The sequence below is a fragment of the Agrilus planipennis genome, unplaced genomic scaffold (genome assembly GCF_000699045.2).
Source record: "Agrilus planipennis isolate EAB-ADULT unplaced genomic scaffold, Apla_2.0 scaffold145, whole genome shotgun sequence".
Lineage (NCBI taxonomy): Eukaryota > Metazoa > Arthropoda > Insecta > Coleoptera > Buprestidae > Agrilus > Agrilus planipennis.
The window spans coordinates 5,994-25,620 of NW_020440372.1; the positions used below are offsets into that span (position 1 = coordinate 5,994).

General features: G+C 37.1%; 1 protein-coding gene across 1 annotated transcript in view; it reads right to left on the reverse strand.

The window, feature by feature from the left end:
• Positions 1–19,627, reverse strand: part of LOC108736969 (adenylate cyclase type 8-like) — a gene marked incomplete at its 3' end in the record, with an annotated part of 96,419 nt that overhangs the window by 3,985 nt on the left and 72,807 nt on the right. The window contains exons 9-11 of the mRNA XM_025979656.1: positions 12,707–12,856; positions 6,133–6,272; positions 5,678–5,848 (exon numbers count right to left, since the gene is read on the reverse strand). Of these exons, the coding sequence (XP_025835441.1) occupies positions 5,678–5,848; positions 6,133–6,272; positions 12,707–12,856 (461 nt within the window). The remainder of the gene's footprint in view (positions 1–5,677; positions 5,849–6,132; positions 6,273–12,706; positions 12,857–19,627) is intronic.

Sequence of the window (19,627 nt, forward strand, 5' to 3'; positions counted from 1 at the left end):
AAAGGTTAAATTAATTCCAAACTTGGACAGTGATGGAAATATAGGTGAAGTTGCAAATGTACCCTACCGCGAAATTATTGGTTCATTAATGTACCTTGCTATCGGTACCAGAATAGACATTGCATTTATAGTTAACCAATTGTCTCAATTTCTTGAAACACCTTCACAAGTCCATTGGATGGCCGCAAAACGTGTTCTTCGTTACTTAAAAGGAACGTTAAATAAAGGTATTACATACAATGGAAGCTGTACTTCAAAAAACGAAGTAATCGCATACAGTGATGCAGACTGGGCAACCTCTCATGACCGAAAATCAATAAGTGGAGTAGTTTTGATTCTAAATGGTGGCCCTGTTATTTGGAAAAGTCAAAAGCAAAGTATTATTACGGATTCCACCATGTATGCAGAGTATGTAGCTGCTCATGTTGCTGCCAAAAACACCCAATGGTTACGTCTACTGATGTGTGAACTAGGATTCCTTCAAAGTTCATCAACCAAGTTGTATATCGACAACGCAGCAGCTGAACAGTTAACTAAAATCCCCGTGTACCATGGTCGTTCAAGGCATATAGACATAAAATTTCATTATATTCGCGAGTGTGTTAAAAGCGGTGATAATCAAGTGATTGGGGTTCCTACTTATTGTCAACTTGCGCATTTATTAACAAAAAGTTTGTCACTTAAGAAGTTTGATAAAAATTGTAAAATGTTAAATTTAGATTAAGTGTAACAATGTATTTCTATTATTCGAAAGAGCGAGTCGGAGTGTTGAGATTTTATGTTTACTAAAGCGCTCTTTCGTTGCCTATGTTTGTATTTTAGGATTAATCAATTATTTGTTCTGTTCATATTCCATAATGTTGTTTTGAGAATTACTAATTTTTTGTTTGAGCTCCATTGTAATCGCATATGTATTTAAAACAGTTGAATGTTGTTATAAACAAGCTAGTCGGTTAGTTAACGATAAACAAGTCAGTTGTTCTCACACTTTTTACCAATTTATATTATAAAATAAATAACAGTTTCGTCCCGAAACATTTTCACTTTCCGTTTCGCAGGATCATGCCGGAATCTGCAGTTCTCTCCTTCACGAAATCCGCTCCGGGAATAGAAGTAACAGTGCACGGTCTTCTCATGATTGGTCCTATTCGGGTTATTACTGCAAACCAAAATGTCCATTCCAGTACAGCGGAACAAGACTTCGATCATGTTCCATACGATTCTTCAATCTAGGTTGTCCAGTCCACAACCAAGCTTCGGAATCGCCAGCTTCTGTAGGTTGTTCTCCAGAAGATGTCTGCGGAGTTCCAATACTGCGTCCCAAAGGTCTCTATAAGTAGGTTTATCAGAGCATCTTCGTTTAGTTACTAGGTAATAGATATTGCGTCGTCCGTTAGGCAGACACAACAGTCTTCCTCTCTACTGTACTTGGTCTTCAAGATGTTCCAAACCGCCAAATCTGCGTTTAAACTTGGGCCCGATACCATGGATCATTCTGATATCCTTTAAAGCGCAATGGGCTAGAGAATATTCCTTGGATATAGTAAAGAGGTCTCATCGGATTCCTTGCGTCACTCCAAATCTCCTGTTAACATGGGGGCCTTCCTTCATGAACTCTTCGAATGTGGGCTCGGAAGGAATAGTTCTTAATAATCTGGCCCGCGCCTCCTCTTCATTTGCACCGGCGAATGGAGTCAACCGATTAAAATGGACTACCTTCGGCTTCCTATTTGGAGTTTTCTTAATTCGGTAGATCACGTCGTTATTCCTCTTCACTATTTGATAAGGTTCTTCCCAATTCTGTTGGAACGTAGGTGATAGTCCACGGCAACGACGAGGATTATACAACCAAACAAGATCTCCAGTTTGGTAACCACCTGCTGTAGCCTTGATATCTTTGTTTTCGTTAATCCTGTCACTAGCAATCTGTGTATCCAGACGAACCGAGTCATGGATATCGTTAAGCTTTCTTCGGAGGTTGGTAACATAATCTTCTCCAACCAAGTCATCTCCTAGTTTACAGTCGAATTGGAGGTCACAAGGTAGTCGTAACTCCCTTCCAAAACGGAGACTGGCAGGTGTTTGGCCAGTCGTTTCGTGGACAAATGAACGGTATGCCATTAAAAAGAAAAGCAAATAGCGGTCCCAGTCCCTTTGGTGATCAGACACTACCTTGGAGAAATGTTTAATCAAGATCCGGTTCATTCGTTCAACCATGACGTCCGATTGTGGATAGAGTTCGAGTTTTCTTTATTCCTATGAGCTCGCATATTCCACGGAATATAGTCCATTCGAAATTCCTCCCTGTGGTCCATTACTCGCGGCACAAATGGTACACTTCTTACACCAATTTTTGACATCTTCCTTACAGTTCACCCAATAAAAGCGTCTTATTCACTCCAAAATGGCCACCAGATGATCCGTCATGAAGATACTGCAACACCTCTCTAACCTTGTTTCGAGGAATTAACCAGTTGCTTCCTATCTTCCTCTCCATCTGGACTTTCAACAACACGCTTCAGGATGCCATCTTCCAAAACCATTGCGTCCCACTGAGCCCATAACCATTTTAGTACTTGGGTACAGGAAGAAATTTGCTGCCACGTTGGTCGTTTTCAGTCTTTTTTCCATTCCATCACCTTCTTTAAGTCCAGGTCGTTTTCTTGGTCGTGTTTTATATTTTCAGGCAACCACTCGTCCTCCTTCTGTGGACATTTTCAGGCACTGGCCATTCCTTCACGGCCTTTATCTTCTCTGGATCCACGGCCACGCCCTTCGCTGATGTCCCAAGTAAGAAACTTCTTCGCGGAAAAGGTGGCACCCTTTCGGACTGAGATTCAAATTGGTCTCACGTAATCGCTGGAATACAGCTTGCAAATTCTGCAGGTGTTCTTTAAAGGTGCTTCCAATCACTATGATATCATCCAAGTATACCAAGCAGGTCTTTCCAATTTGATCCCTTCCCTGTTTGCTATAGGCCCGTTTTGCAGTTTTGTACACCAATGCATCAGCTAGCTTGTTAGGTTGGTCAAGGCGTATTCGTTGTTGAGTGTCACTGTCCCGAAGTCCATTAGTAAATGCCTCCACTGCCAACCTTTCCATCAATTCTTCTGGTGTATTAGGATAGGCCAGTCGGGTTTTCAGTTGGATGTGATACACCACTGTTAAATGAGCCTCACCGTAGCGCAACTCTAACTGTTTTACCATCTGTTCATAATTCGCCAATTTTTCCGAGAAAAGGTTGTTCAAAATGTTGCATGCATCTCCCCGAAGCGCAACGGTCAACACAGTGGCTTTTTCTTCAGGCGCCCAGTTATTTGCCTTAGCAACCGCATCGAACTGCTTGTGGTATGTGGTCCATGAGGACTTTCCGTCAAACGTTGGTGGTTCTACTCGTGTTCTTGACTCTATATCGCTTCCTGATTTGGCTGGCTTCGATGAGTGTACTAGATGCGCCAACATTCCCTTCACTTGGTTTTATCTTTCCATTAAAAATCAAATCTTCCAGCACTTTTATCTTCTCTCCTGTTTCTTGAATATTCTTATTAAATTTTTCTTCCCATAAACTTCTACCGTTTTCTTCCCATTCACGTTTCAAACTTTTAGTATTTTCTTCCAATTCACGTTTCAAACTTTTGCTATTTTCTTCCAATTCACGTTTCAAACTTACTTTTTCCTTCCAATTCACGTTTCAAACTTTTACTATTTTCTTCCAATTTATTTTCCAAACTTTTACTGTTTTCTTCTAATTCACTTTTCAAACTTCTACTACTTTCTTCCGACTTTTACTAATTACTTCCAATTACATTTCGACGTTTGGCCTACAACTGTGGCAGGCATTTTTAAGGGTAGCATGTTGTTCTGCTAGGTCTTAGTTGTGTGCTGGGTGGTGTTACCTAACATTGTTTGGGTATTGTTTGTATTAATTAAGATGCTGTTAGTAAAAATATACTTTTTTAAGATACTTTAGGATCTTTATAAGAATAACACAATCTAAATGTTTTTCACTAACAAAACATTGTGTAAATAAAGGTACATTATACAACTTTTCAAACGGATACGCTATAATCCGGTAAAATTAGGTGTTTATGTTCAAAAAAATTAGTTACTATCTTATTTTTATTTTAATCAATTTATTTTAATGTTTAGAAAAAATATTAAAAATGGAAGACGAAATCAATGTCGCTTAAGAAAATTACTCAAATTGAAGAAAGTTTCCGTACAAGGTGTATACCTATTTCTTTTTATTTAGCTATTTGGTCTAGTAACTGAACGAATAAGCCCATATTTATCCGTGCATATTACTTATAACATGAATATAAACATTTTTCCCAATGCAATTTTTTTAATGTACCTAAACGAGTAAAGCATTTGTGGAAAATATAAACTTTTGGAAATTGTTTCAAGTTTGTTAAATAAATGATTACAACAGTTCAATATGCGTTTCTTGACGCTCCAATCGACCATTCAGAACGTTTTCTAAATATTTTAATTACATTTTGTAAGGGTGAATAAAAGATGCACTAGTTTTTCCCTTAACAAAACAAACTTTAATAAAAAATAATACTTAAATTTATATTAAAAAAGAGACAAAAAATAGTTATAAAGGTGTGGCGTGTGGCTCGGGAATTACAACGAAAACTTAACTACTAATACTATAACTACAAGTCGAGAAAAACAAGTTAGTCCAAACACTTAACACTGGTTCCCAAAGGGACGGTCGCTCGGTACTGCAAAACTCTCTCAGAATGCCACTCTAATGTATTATGTATTAATGAGTTCTGTTTTCTGTATGTCCGGTGCATGGCCTTTTTTACTGGTTTTGGGGTAGGTCAGTGAGCCTCGGGGTGATTTTGCTGGAGAGGTTTGCTGCCGATGGTAGGGGCGCGTTCGTTCTCGGTAGAATCGAGTTCCGCGTGGCGCTCCCACGAGCGGTACTATGGGACACATCGGAACTACCTTGGGGAGCGATTAATACCGTTACGGTGGTCATACTACAATTACGTTTTCTTTTACTAAATAAAGCAGAAGTGTATCGCATCCGATCACCAAATGTAATTCATTACCTAGTTATTACCATTATCTCTTAAAAGTTTTTATTTCTGTAAAAACTAGTGATGGTTCCCAATAAAAAAAAACAATGTAACCTTAAAATGACCGTAGCTTATTCTGAAGGTCAATATCACCTCTAATAAAGTTTCGAAAGATCCTAAATTTTTTGCACACCTCTTAATTTAAGAGTTACCGACTAGTTTCGGGATTTTCACTTTGTTTTTAGTCAATTTTTTGTTTCTATAAATGGCGCTATAAAAATTGATTGTCAGATAATAATTTAATCAACAGGCAGGAGGAGCCAGCTCATTCGAACTCTTGGAAATGGCGGATAGTGGGGAGTTGATATTACAGCTATCCTTTCTCCGAGGACCTACCCGACAGACAGATATATTTTCTGTCTTTAGCACTGAAAAGCAGGTGATGACAGAATTAAAGATATAAAAAAAATTGCTTTGATTTTCTCCTTTATCGTTTTAATAGGAAAAATAAAAATTATTTTTACTTGAACTAATTTGTTCAGATGATGTTCTACATCAATAGATTTAGGAGCTCATTTGAAGTCCATTGGATCGTACCTACATATATAATAAACTGTATCAAACATAATTAAAATTATGAATACCTGGGTCTGGAAGGGCACCTTCTCTTATGTTTTAACGGTTCCACGTGCTTAATAAGGAATGTTTTGATGTTTTGCTCTTTCAGATAATCATCTCTATCTTGATCATCTCTAGCTTCCACCTCATATACACCATTCAAACATTTCAACGTGGCCTCCGAAATATGAATATACCTAAAAATAAGTTCGTGTAGGTAGATAAAATCGAGGTGGATCGACCATATTGAAGATTCAGAGAACAAGTCAAATTCATGGGAAGTTGTTTACCTACTTATAGATAAATACAAAATATAATTTAATACATTGTAGTTTAATGCTACCAATATATTTTAAACTTATGCTCATTTGTATTTTTAAATTACTTATGTCATATGTATACATAATTACATAAACTGCATATATATTTATGTTGTATAAACTTAAAGAAATAGGGTAAGCAAGAGCTCACAAGAACGAACCCTGGCTTTCCAGCTGCTTCCATATGGTTTGCAACTCTAACATCGTAAGACCATATATCGAACTGCCACTTCCTTAATCCCAAGACACCACATAAAACTGATCCAGAATGTATTCCAATCCTCATGTTTAAATCTTCGACCTACAATAAAAGTTCTTAATAAACAACTCAAATTAAGACTCAATAAATTAATTTTTAAATGTGAAGATACAAATAACAAATAGGTAATGTACTTTGCATTCTATTTTAAATAAATTCAACCGATAAGTTTAATGAAATTGATCTGCACTAAAAAATTTAGGAGTCACTGTTACAATAATTACCTATAGTATTTTGCGTTGAGGTTGTAATAAAGACGTTGATAATGAAAAGAATGAGGCAACCAGGCGCGATTAAAGTAAGGGGGCAATCTTTCGTTCTAATTAAAACATTTATTAAAATTTAAGTTTACAGAATTTAATTACTATATAATAATAAACTGCAAAATGTATTAGAAAACCACATAGCCAAGCTTTATTGGGAGTGATGTAATTATAGACAAAGCAAATAATAAAAAAAGGCCTAACATAACATATAACGCTAACCATCAAAACACCAAAACAACCTACTCAACAGTGGTGTTGTCGAGCCGAAATGCTCGGGAACGTCGTTCCGGTACTTCCTTTTTGGACAGGAACGCGTAGTACATAACAGTGTTTTCAATCGATCAAGGTCATTGGTACTTTTCGCGAATGCCTTTTGGACTAATAAATGTACCTGCATGTTTCGCCTGTGTTATGAACAACGTATTGAAACAAAGTCTATTTAGTGTATTTGGACGATATTAACATTTTAGGCAAAAGTTTTAAAGAGCACCTTCCTCCATCTTAAATTAATAAAGAATATCAAGTTCTCATTACCGAATTCACAGAAACAATTAAAATCATTTTTAGGACTTTCCGGTTATTATCTAAAGTTTATTAAGGATCATGCTACAATTACTAAACCATTAACAAATTTCCTTAAAAAGAATAACAAAATTGAGCACACCTCAGAGTTCGTTAACGCATATAATTCAATAGAGTGATTAATAACAAGTCCACCCATTTTAGCGTAACCAGACTTTTCAAAACCTTGCAATGTTAAAACGGATGCATCAAAGGTAGGAATAGCTGCAGTTTTGTTAAAATGACCCATTCGCCCTGATAAACTAATTATATACGTGAGTAGAACATTTAAAAAACATGAAGTTAATTATTCTACAACAGAGAAAGAATGCTTAGCTATAATTTGGGCTACCAAAACGTTTAAACCATATATCTACGATCGCAAATTTAACATAAAAATGAGCATAAACCGTTACAATGGCTCCTTAATATTAAAGAATTGGAATTAAAAATTAGTACGATGGAAATTAAAGTTAGAAGAGTTCAAGTACAATATTATGTATAAAAAAGGTAAAGCTAACACAAATGCCGATTATCTTTCGCGAGTCGAAGCAAATCCGATGAAAATGAATGACGATCTTCTATCACTGTTTAACAATTCCGGTGACGTAGCTCAAAGTTAATTTTTGGAGATAAATGAACTCTATAAGTTAATACCGTTAGAACATACTACGACGGAAAAAAAAGAAACACCATTAGTTAGGAAGCCAAAAAAAATAAAGTAATTTCAGACATCCAAGTTAAACCACCCTGTATAGGAAAAGACAACTTTGATCCTATTTCTTTATTTATATTCTTATCTTACGTTTCGTCCATTCCAAGGGTCATAGTTTTAGAGGACTTTAACGCGTGATCCAGTACATTCGGATACACTATAATAAACGCCAACCATCGGATACTTGCGAACGCGCTATTACCACTCAACCTATTTCGGATTGGAAACACCAACATCACTTTTCTCGGCCATTAATGCTCATCGATTTCTGATCACATACTCTGCACTGATAGAGCCTCCCCCCTTTTTTCAGGGAATAGGAACACCTAGTAGAATGAAGACTCGGGCTATAGGGCCGTGGTCTAAGTGAACCATTGTGTCCAGACGTTTCGTCAGCTACTGCAGCTGACATCCCCAGTGGTAGTGCTGCGTTGACAACGTGAACGTAGATTATATCTCGAAGTTTCGACAGCAACAGGATGTCAACCGCAGTAGCTGACGAAAAGTCTGGACACAATAGTTCACTGAGACCACGGCCCTATAGCCCGAATCTTCATTCTACTAGGGATTACAGCCGTGAAAGCCTTTGTTCTTATATAATAGGAACACCGGTCACCAGCGACTAGCGATCACCTACCTCTATCCGCTACACCGCATAAAATTATACTCACTTCGTTTAAAGATCAATACAAAATCATGTAATTCAAAAGTTAACCGACAAATTAGTCAACTTAAACTATGGCTCAGAAAATGGCTCATAAAGCCTAATCAAATAAAACACAACTAATATTAATCAGACATCCTGATTTCACTATCAAAAAGGCCCTTGCATTAACGATAATAACGTCATTTCACTAAATACTACACTAACACTTCAGAGAGAAATAAAGTACTTAGGAATCACTCTAACACACACAGCATACCTACAAACAGATCGAAAGCGCGCTAATTTAATCTCACTAATAAACGGTCATATACAACACAGACACACTTCTTCATATATATAAAACTTTCGTAAGACTACTCATAGATTATCGGGCAATATCGCTCAACCACAGCCATACCGGGACACATACGTAGTACCCTTACAACCGAAAGACGCATTTTACGTAAAATCGAAATTAGATAGGTTTTTTCCTTCCATCACCCTAGTCGACAACATCAAACTCACACCGATTTCTAAACGTATCAACATTCTACAAATCAAATCCGCTAAATAAGCCATCGACAATGAAAGTCCCATCACAACAAAAACCATATCCGACACACTCCGAAGAATCACAGGCAAACCCAAAAACAAAATCCCCTTCCCTTCTGCCACACTATTGGCAATCATCCCCGATCTTCCTAACGAATGCCTCGATTATCTAGAAAACCTACACATCTTACTCCTGTGGGAACACTCGGTATAGCGAAAAATATTTATTGTGTGTATCATTCAAGCGTCTACATTTGTGCTGACTTAGTTAGGTCGCGACACACTGCGACTAACTGGGTCAACAGCAAATACACACACAAATGTATTGTGCTGAAATGTTCCTCACCATATAAAACCATGTAAATAATTTAGTATAAATAGCCTGTAAATATTCAATAAAATTAGTCTAACACCAGGCTCACTCTTATTCTGATGCTGATAAAGTGTCAGCCCTTGGGATCATCAAAGATGCAGATAATGTGTCCAACGGTATTACTAAATCGGTTCTTCTCAGAACCACAACTTTGATAGTCACATCTCTCATCATATACGACTACGGAGAGTGGCTACACTTCAATAACACTCATATACACTCACACAAAAACACATACACTCATACACACACATCAATAACTACTAAATATACAATCACCCAACACACAAAACACGGTTGAAGAGGACCTGAATTGATAGGTCCTATAACGGCCTGAGGTAGCGAAATTTTAGTCAGTAGTTTCTCGACACCTTCCTCGGGAATCCGACACTACCCAGTCGTACAGACTAGACTGTTGTTAGGTTGTTGAGAATTTTATCTACAGATACGTTATTATATTCGTACTTGTTCGCAAATTGTCAAATCGTGACCATAGTGAGTAAGGGAAATACTTTACTTTACAAGGCAAGCAGAGGACAAAACACTCAATATAAATGGAATAACAACACTAGAAATATTTGAGTAATTGGGATCGGTTGTGCTGAATGGCAGATCGTTCTCAGACACTTTAGGAGCACCAACATTTGTGGGGACACAAGGAGTAAGTACCATCGACCACGTATGGGTGAGTCTACCAAACTTAAAGTTCGTTATAGACTTTGAAATTCTACCAATGGGTCTATCAGACCGCATACCGATTAAGGTCACGTTCAAAAATACAACCCAAGTTGCGAGTCCAAGAAGAAAGCCAGCCACAAAGTAGGAAACGGTCATTAAATGGATTCCAGAACAGAAAGAAGGATACAGAAGAATACTACAAACGAAAGAAATACTTAACGCACCCTGTGATAATACCAATAATCTCAGTAATGTCATATTATCAAAAAGATTAGAGAAGCAAAGGATATGGCGTCATTCTGGATGATCATAAGTAAATTCAAAAAAAGAGCTACACCAGAATCCGAAATCTGCAGTTAGGTTTGGTATGAATTCTACACAACCAGAATGCCCACGAAAACACAGCTGATGCCAATCATGAACAGCAGACACCCACAACTAGACATCGACATCACAATAAACGAAGTAAGAAGTACCATAGCGAAAATGAACCCTAACAAAGCCCCAGGACCGGACGGGTTAACAGCAGATTTTTATAAAAACGTACCCGAGGATTGGATGAATACACTGGTGAGACTATTCAATCAAGTTCTAACCACAGCAGAAAATCCTGACGAATGGAGTAGATCAGAAACAATCATGTTATACAAGAAAGGCGACAAAAGTGATCCACTTAACTACAGGGAAATAACACTAGCGAATGTAATGGCCAAGATATTTACGACAACTAAGGCTGGCACACTGGGCGGAAAACACAGGAATTCTACCAGAATGCTAAGCTGACATCCGAACTAAAAGATGATGTGAATACAACATCTGCATATTAAATGCTAAGATTACAATAGCAGTATTCAAGAAGAAGGGCGAGCTGTATGCGTTATTCATAGACTTTTAGAAAGCATTCGATTTTGTCGTACATGAGGTACTATGGAAAAAACTAATTAACCAGGGAGTAAGTCCACAACTCATAAAAGTCCTACAAATGTACTATTCCAAAGCAACAACCAAAATAAGAACAACATCAGAATGCAAAACAAAAGAAATAGAATTAATGGAAGGCGTATTACAAAGTGACCCACTAAGCGCACTCCTCTTCATATTATTACTAGCAGACATCATGGACTTCTTCAAGGCAATAGGTCACACCAATATAGACAAAAGTATTGAACTATTACTGTTTGCGAATGAATTGGAAATACTAGCAAATGGCGTTGTCAATCTCCAACACAAGCTAACAACTCTGCAAGATTACGCCGAAGAGAGCAACCTGTGCGGTTAATGTATGAAAAACGAAAGGTATGGTATTCAAAAAAGCAGGAAAAACCCAAAACTGAGGAAACTCCGCTACAAAGGGGATGAAATTGAGATGGTCCGAAGTTAAACCTACCTAGGAGTGCAGTTCTCTACGTCAGGACTATTTGCTGAAACAATTCATTCTTAATAAAACGAAAGCGAGAATAGCTTTATCCACTTTATATAGTAAGAACAAGTAATGTATGGGGCCTCAATCCCGCCGACAAAATAGATATTGTACAAAAAACTTCATAAGAAGTGTTCTAAATATCACTAGAACCACACCAAGCTACGCAATAGGTTGCAAAACTGGGGTCACATCATTAGAGCAAAGAATTACCAAGAGGGCGCTAAACTATTGGGTAAAATTATTACAAATGACTGACGAAAGATACCCAAGAAGGTGCTACGTTTGGCGGAGAAAGTTAGATAAAGCTCACACAAAAATAGAGAAAAGGAACTGGTACTCGTCTATAAGAAAACTTGCGACGTTCTTTGGGAAGTCTCAGGATAACAAGTACTGCGCGCCATACCAAATATAATAATCAAAATTACAACAGATCAGTACACACAAGACATTACAAGAATTTCAGAATCAGAGTATATGCCCATGTATAAGTACATCAAAGGACTAGGAGTACTATCGACAGAAAAGTATCTAGATTGGAAAATCCCACATAAATTGAAACAAGTACTAGCACAATTACGCATAGGAAGCCAAGAAATTCTAGTGATCAAAATAAAAAAAATAAAATACGAGATAGACACAAGAGTCCAATGCAGATGTAGCAACAGAACTGAACAGAACAAAAATTCATCACGAAAAACACAATTACTGAAGCACTAATCATAAACTAGTATACTTTGTTCGAAGCTGTTTAAAACTTACATCATTCGTGTTAAGCGAGTAGCAATTAACACTGTGCAATGTAGTTACCTAAATATCAAGTATTAAGCTAAGTAGAATAATTAGGTATAAGATTACGTTTAAGTTCTTTGTAACGGTCTCACAACAAACAAGTATGTAAAATAAATAAATAAATAATAATAACAACAAGTATATAGAACAAAATGTTATGTTTATGCTGTAAAAAGCCTATTTACGCCTGTCGTAACAACAAAAATTAATAAAGGTAAGGTAGACTTTTTGGGTTCTCCCTAAACAGCCTAACGTTCAAAAGTTACTATACGTAAAGTTATATTAGGGATGATTCTAAATATTCATAAGCATTTCACTTGGTTTCTGTTTCTACAATAAGAAGAATTTCTTATTTAAGAACCAAGTTGAAATTAGGTAAGTAAAAATTACCTTAAAAAGCACTCTATAGGTCAGGTCAATATTAAAGAGCTTTAAAACGTATCACTTGTAGCACATAAACATTAAAAACTCACCTTTGTTTTGTGTCGTGCGTCTCGTATAGCTTTTATCATATGAAGACCCATTTCCACGCAGCAATGAGCGTGATCAGAACGGGGTATAGGAAGTCCAGATACACAATAGTAACAGTCACCAAGTAATTTAATTCGCAAGCAACTGTTTTCCTGAAAAAACAAAAGAATTGTTTGTATTAATACGTGCAGGTAAACGCCCAGTTAGGCACCATGAACGACGTTATAATGCTCCGCAAGTCGATGAGGTGGTGGATGAAGTAGTGTTTGGTGATAACGGCGGAGTTATTGTGATATTATGATCAATGAATGAAAGCAATGAAGTGAAAAAAAATCGCTGAAACGCATTGAAGTTATGATGCATTGCAATATTCTTTAATATTTTGGCAAGGCGAATATTTAATATTCAACGAATTTATCCGCATCCACGAATTTTGTACATATCAGATAATGGAACGAGTCGAACAATTCAATCACATAATTAATTAAAAGTGAAAATTAATATTTATTCGCCAGAATCAAACGAAATTGCATCGGATAGTGAGTAATGTTGAAAATCTTGACAGATTAGTCATTTTACCATCAACGCAAAAGTGCCACTATCACAACGGTATAAGATGCGTTCTTAGGTACACAAACATGGTCGACAAGATTTGTGTATTAGATATATATATATATTCACGTGTAATTTTTCATTGAAGGAAATAGACAGAGTTGTGTTATGGGTAAAGCGCCGTTGGTCACCACACAAACAGAAATTATTCCGAACAGTCACCTGTTGGACATATTTCATCGAATGACAAAAACGTGGTTCTCTCTCTCCTAAAGGTCAAACATATTTAATATTTGGTGCTAATTATTTTAGAATCTGGGAGTTGATTATTGTTAGGCATATTCGGGGAACCATTTTCCAATTGTCTTCCCAGTCTCGACTTCGCAAAAATGCCACTATCACTGTACTTTCCGTAAAAAAATACATCTACCGCTAAATATTTGTAATCTGCGTCGACTACTGCTAGCAGAACCACAGAAAATGTTTTTTATAGTTAAAATAACTAATACCGCTATTAGCAGGTGCAATAATTTCAATATGTTTGCCGTCTAGTGCTACTAAACAAGTAGGAAAGTTCCAGGCAGTCCAAAACCTATTTGAAATGCTTTCCCATTATTTTTGGCGTGGTGTAGAAATATAGAGTGCAAAAAGTTTATTTATTATCGCACACAATAATGACATGTACAATAGAATGTCTCAGTAAGTAGCTGAATGCAATTGTTTGGTAAAAATTTCTGGTAGCAATAGTCCGTTTACCTGAAGCAGTTTTGGGCAGCGGCAGAGGCAAACGCTTGGACTGATTCAGGAAAAACAACAGGACTAATAATTTTTTTACGAGGAGAGGCGCTGGATATTCTCCAAGGAGTCTAAACACTTGACCATCTTGTCAATCGTCTAGAAATTAGTTACGGCGATAAACATCTACAGCAGGTACATCATCCGCAATTGAAAGGCCGTAACCAAATAAGTAACGAGACTCACTTTGAGTCCGATGTGGAGCGCCTCGAAATATTAGCCTACCCCTCTTCCCCTCAAGAATTTATAGACTAATTGACAGTACAAACAACAACAACTTGATCATCATCGATATCTGTCAGAATACCCACTTTAAAAGATCTGCAAAGGCATAGAAATTCACCACTATGACTGAGAAGAAGAACCCAAGACGAAACCGACATCATTTATCAGAACTTGTGAGGCGGTCAAGTAAGCATCTCAACAACCACCAAGTCAAACAATTGGAAGAACTTTTGGGCCGTTTTCAACACGTCCTCGTCCAGGCATTTCAAGACTTTAACTTAACTTAACATACCATCGCATCAACACTGGAACAGCAAGACCCATCAAATAACCACCTAGAAGAGTTCCTTGGGCGGATCAAGAGGAAGTCAATAATCTCATAAAAGACATTCATAAGCAAGGGGTCATAAAACGATCTCAAAGTTCTTGGGCTTCCCCTACAGTGTTAGAATGCAAGAAGAATGGATCTACGAGATTTTGTATGGACTACAAGAAGTTGAATGACGTAACGCTGAAGGATAGCTACCCATTACCCTGAATCGACGATACATTGGACAATTTAGCTGGAGCTAAATAGTTCTTTACTCTTGATTTTAGAAGTGGACAATCAATAGGATATGCATCCGTAGGATAAGGAGTAGAGTGCCTTTACAACGGGAAATGGTCTATGGAAGTTCAATGTGATACCTTTTGGATTGTGTTATGTAGCAGCTGCTTTTGAAAGACTTATGGACACTGTATTGCAAGGACTAAACTAGAAAATCTGTTTGGTTTACATAGACGACATCATAACACTAATAAGAACTTTTGACGACCATCTCCGAAACCTGACTGAAGCCTTCAAGAAATTGTCAGCCGCAAGATTGAAGCTATTTTCCAGGAAATTTATCCTGTTTAGGCGTGAAGTGAAATACCTAGGCCGTGTTATAACACTAGAAAGAATTATGACCGACCCCGACAAAACAGATGCCGTACGACGTTGGCCCATATTGAAGGATCGCCACGGACTTCTGGGACTTTGTTCCTACTACCGAAGGTTCAAGCGAGAATTTGCCGATATAACCAGACCACTACATAGACTTACCGCAGATGGAGTTTCATTCCATTGGACACCCGAATGCCAAAAAGCATTGGACATCTGAAGATTACACTCTCTGGAACACCAATCTTGACGTACCCATAGTTCAGCGAATCCTACACCGTGGATGCCGACGCTAGTAATGTGTGATTTGGTGGTGTGTTATCCCAACAGGATGGAAAAGAAAATTTCATTGGATACTTTAGTAAGACACTCTCGAAACCAAAACGAAATTATTGTGTCACGCGTCGAGCTACTGGCTGTGGTTAAAACCCTCGAACATTTCCACAGGTACCTGTATGGACGGAAGTTCCTCTTAAGAACATATCACGCCCTTTTAAAGTGGCTACTGCAATTCAAGAATCCAAAAGGACAAATTGCACGATGGTTACAAGAATATCAGTTTGATTGGAATTGCATCCCGACCAATGCAGGAATTTCAAATCGGCTTTGTTGAAGAACATCGCTGAACTAATAGGCATTACTAAAACGAGGATTACGCCCTTACATCCACAGCCCGATTGAATAGTTGAACGATTTAACGCTACGTTGGAGACAAATTTAGGAATCGTCGTTAACGAACACTGATTGGGACCGACACATATCACTATGATTTCTGGCTTATAGATCCGTCATCCATGAGACAACTTTAAGAACACCAGTCAACATTTTATTCGCGAAAGAACTCAGGTTGTCAGTGGACGTGATGTGTAGTCGTTCTAGATACTCTCCAGTACTTACCGACGAGTACGTTGACGAATTGCGAAAACGACTACAAGCCATCCATAACGCTGTGCGTACAAAGCTACGACTTGAAAGTGACCGTATAAAGACCAGATACGGTCGAAGTGCTAAGATGAATTATCTTCTAGAAGAGGAAAAAGACAAGAAATGTGAAATTGACCGCTTTCTTGGTAGTTTTCAAGTTACTGTGAGGAAATTTTCGTTTGCTGATTAACATCATCCGAAGAGTAAAATTTTTGGGATTATCTCAAACTCTGAAACTATGTATATATTCCAGCCGCTGCATACACGTAATTTTCAAACATATAATGCTAACTGTATGACGGAAAATAATGTATTATGTACAAAATAATCACAAATTGACTAGTCGCAAATACCACAACCACTAGTCCTACATCTCATTCATCATTATCATCAATAACAGTTATTCCATCTAGCCCGTTTTTAAATGCTTCCTTGTAACATTCTGCAACCGCCCCATTTTATTTTGAAAATTGTATTTCGGAGTCCAGTCAATCTCGTCCATCCTCAAATGTTTTAATATCTCAATCATAAGATTCTTCAGCCGCCGCCTCTCAACAATATAACTAGTGTACTGGATTGCAGATTGAAGAAAATAATCATAATATTATTATAAATCAAAATATAAACCTTATGAAATAAAACTACAGTTTATGTTATTGTAAGATTTTGGTCCGGTGGAATGGACTCACGGAATTTTGCTTTTGTAGAATGTCTTTTTGAGCTAATCTCATTTTCCTAAAACTAGAACAACCCACATCCTTAACTATTTACTAAAGTAATCTAATCTAGGTCTACTTCTACCCCTTCTAACTCCCGTTTCTGCTTCTAATATGTCTCTGATTAGACTTTCACACTTCAGAAGGTGTCCTACTAACCTGTCTCGCCTATTTCTTATTGACTTCCATACAGTCCTATGTTCTGCTATTGTTTCTAAAACCTCTTCATTTCTAACCTTCTCGTTCACGGTATCCCCATCATTCGCCTATAACACCACATTTCCAGTAGCGCTGTGTCAGTACCGCTTCCATTTTATTTAAAGCTATCTCTATGTCCTCCTTACGAGATACTAATATTACTATATCATCTGAAAAGCTATGCATACTAATCTTTTGCCCTTGTATATCTATACCTACAGTTGTACTGTCTTTAATGATGTTGATCGCGTCTTGGATGTATAAATAAAAAAGTAGCGGCGACAATGTGCTTCCTTGTTTGACTCCCTTTCTAATATATACTTCTCTACGTTGCAACCCCAGCTCTATAACTACCTGTTGCTCTTTATACAAACTTAGTATCATTCTTCTATCTTTGTAACTTATCCCTACATATTTAAGTATATTTAACATTTTGTCCCATTTAACATTGTCAAAAGCTTGTTCTAAATTTACAAATTTTATGTACGCACTCTTTCCTTTTTCCATCGCCTTCTCTATTGTTACCCGTAAAGCTAGAGTGTCCTCCCGCGTTCCTCTATTTCTTCTAAACCTAAATCGATCTTCCCTTAATAGTTTTTCCGCCCTTTTTTCCATCCTCCACTGTACAATTCTAGTTAAGATTTTTGACGCATTGCAAGTTAAGCTAATTGTTCTAAATGTCTCGCACCAATCCGCGCCTCTCTTTTTATGTATGGTTACTACCACGTTCCGTTTATAATCCTCAGAGACATACGATCTCTAACCTCTTGTCCTGCATGTTGTAGAATTTCCTCCTGTGTTCCATCTACACTTGGGGCCTTATTATTATTTAAGTTTTTTAATGCTACTTCGAATTCTTCTCTCATTATGGGATAACCTAGCTCATCTATCTCCACACTATCTTCCTTCTCTAATATATCTCTTAACTCATGACCTGCGTATAGGTTTTCTAAATATTCTTTCCACCTATCCGCCTCTTCCTCATTTTCTATCAAAATGACATCTGCCTTGTTTCTTATATTATTACTAGTGTACTCTACATCTCTAAAATTCCTTTTAATTATATTATAAGCCTCATCGGCTTTGCCTACTTCAAACTTTTCTTCTACTTCTTTACGCAACCTATCAATTTACTGTTCCTTAGCTGCCCTACCTAATTATTTCCCACTTTATAGCTTTATATCTTTTTTGCCCTTCTTCGTCTGTCCTGGTTTTGTATTTCCGCCTTTCTTCTATTAATTTTAATTCAGTATTGTGCATCAAAGTGCCATACTGATCCTCGTGATCTCTGCCACCCTAAGTACTCAAAGAGCTGCTGCCCTCTTTGAGGGTCTTGTCTTAGTCTGGTTTCTCTTTATGATTCCCCCCATTATGGTTGAACCTATGGTCTGGCACCCTAAATCATCGAAATTCGCAAGCTGATCCACCCACTCTAGTTTGTACAAGAGTTTCGTCAAGGTTCAAGTCCCGTCGGAACAGTGTAAATAATAAAAAAAAAATTGATTTCTTTTAAAATAAACAAAATGAGGTTATGTTGCTTGAATTGTGCAGATATATACTTAGCCGTAGTAGTGGATATATACAAAATTCAAAACAAGATAGGGGGACTGTGAGATATTGCCTTGAGTTTCAAGGCGGCTGTGACTTCAAATAGTTTAAAAAGCACTGTTCTAGAACATTCGATGGAATTTTTCAATGATTTCTTCCGATCTTTTTCAATCCTCCTTTTACATAAAATAAGACTTTTTATTTGCCATCATCAAGAAAAAGCAAAACATCTTTTATTTGAAGCTGAACTTAATGAAAGTTTTGGATTGGGGCGACCAATACAGCCTTCTAGGTACTTACAAAATAGGACCGTGGCATCATCTCTAAATGAAAGAACACTATTTGAGGTGTGCACAAACAGAAAGCCAGATATTAGTCATCTAGGAAAAGAAAATATCAACTGGAATAGGAAAACAGTCAAAGAAACATATCTTAATGGGGTGTCCAAAATACGTTAAAAATTATCGTGTTTTTAATCCCAAAATGAGTCAAGTAATATCCAATAGAGACGTGATGTGTTAATTTTGGAAGAAGCAAATAAATCACAAAGTTTAGTAGCAGTGAAAGAAAGAGTGAACAATAATAAAGAGAGCTAGAGTTCAGTGGGGGAAACTTCCATTAAGGAAGTTGAAGAAAAAGAAGATAATATAATTGAAAGTATAACTTTCAATTATATTATCTTCTTTTTAACTCCGATTATTCATATGTCTCTAGTGATTATGAGGATGCAAAGTCAACTCAATCAAACGGATCATTGCGTGAGAAGAAACACACAATCACGTTAAGGAAGAAATCGAAAATGTATAGGTAAATAAGTGTATTTGATTATGCTATATCTTAGATCTTATCAATAGTGAAAGCATTAAAAGGAGCAGAAACAGAACAATGGCTAAAGATTATTAAAGAGAAACTTCAGTGGTTGGAGGACAATAGTGCATGAGAGTTACTAGACCCTCCAAGAAAGGTTACCAAGGTAGGTGTACTCTGTTTAACACGAATCCAAACAAGACTTGCATGAGAATTATGCACTAATTAGCTGACCC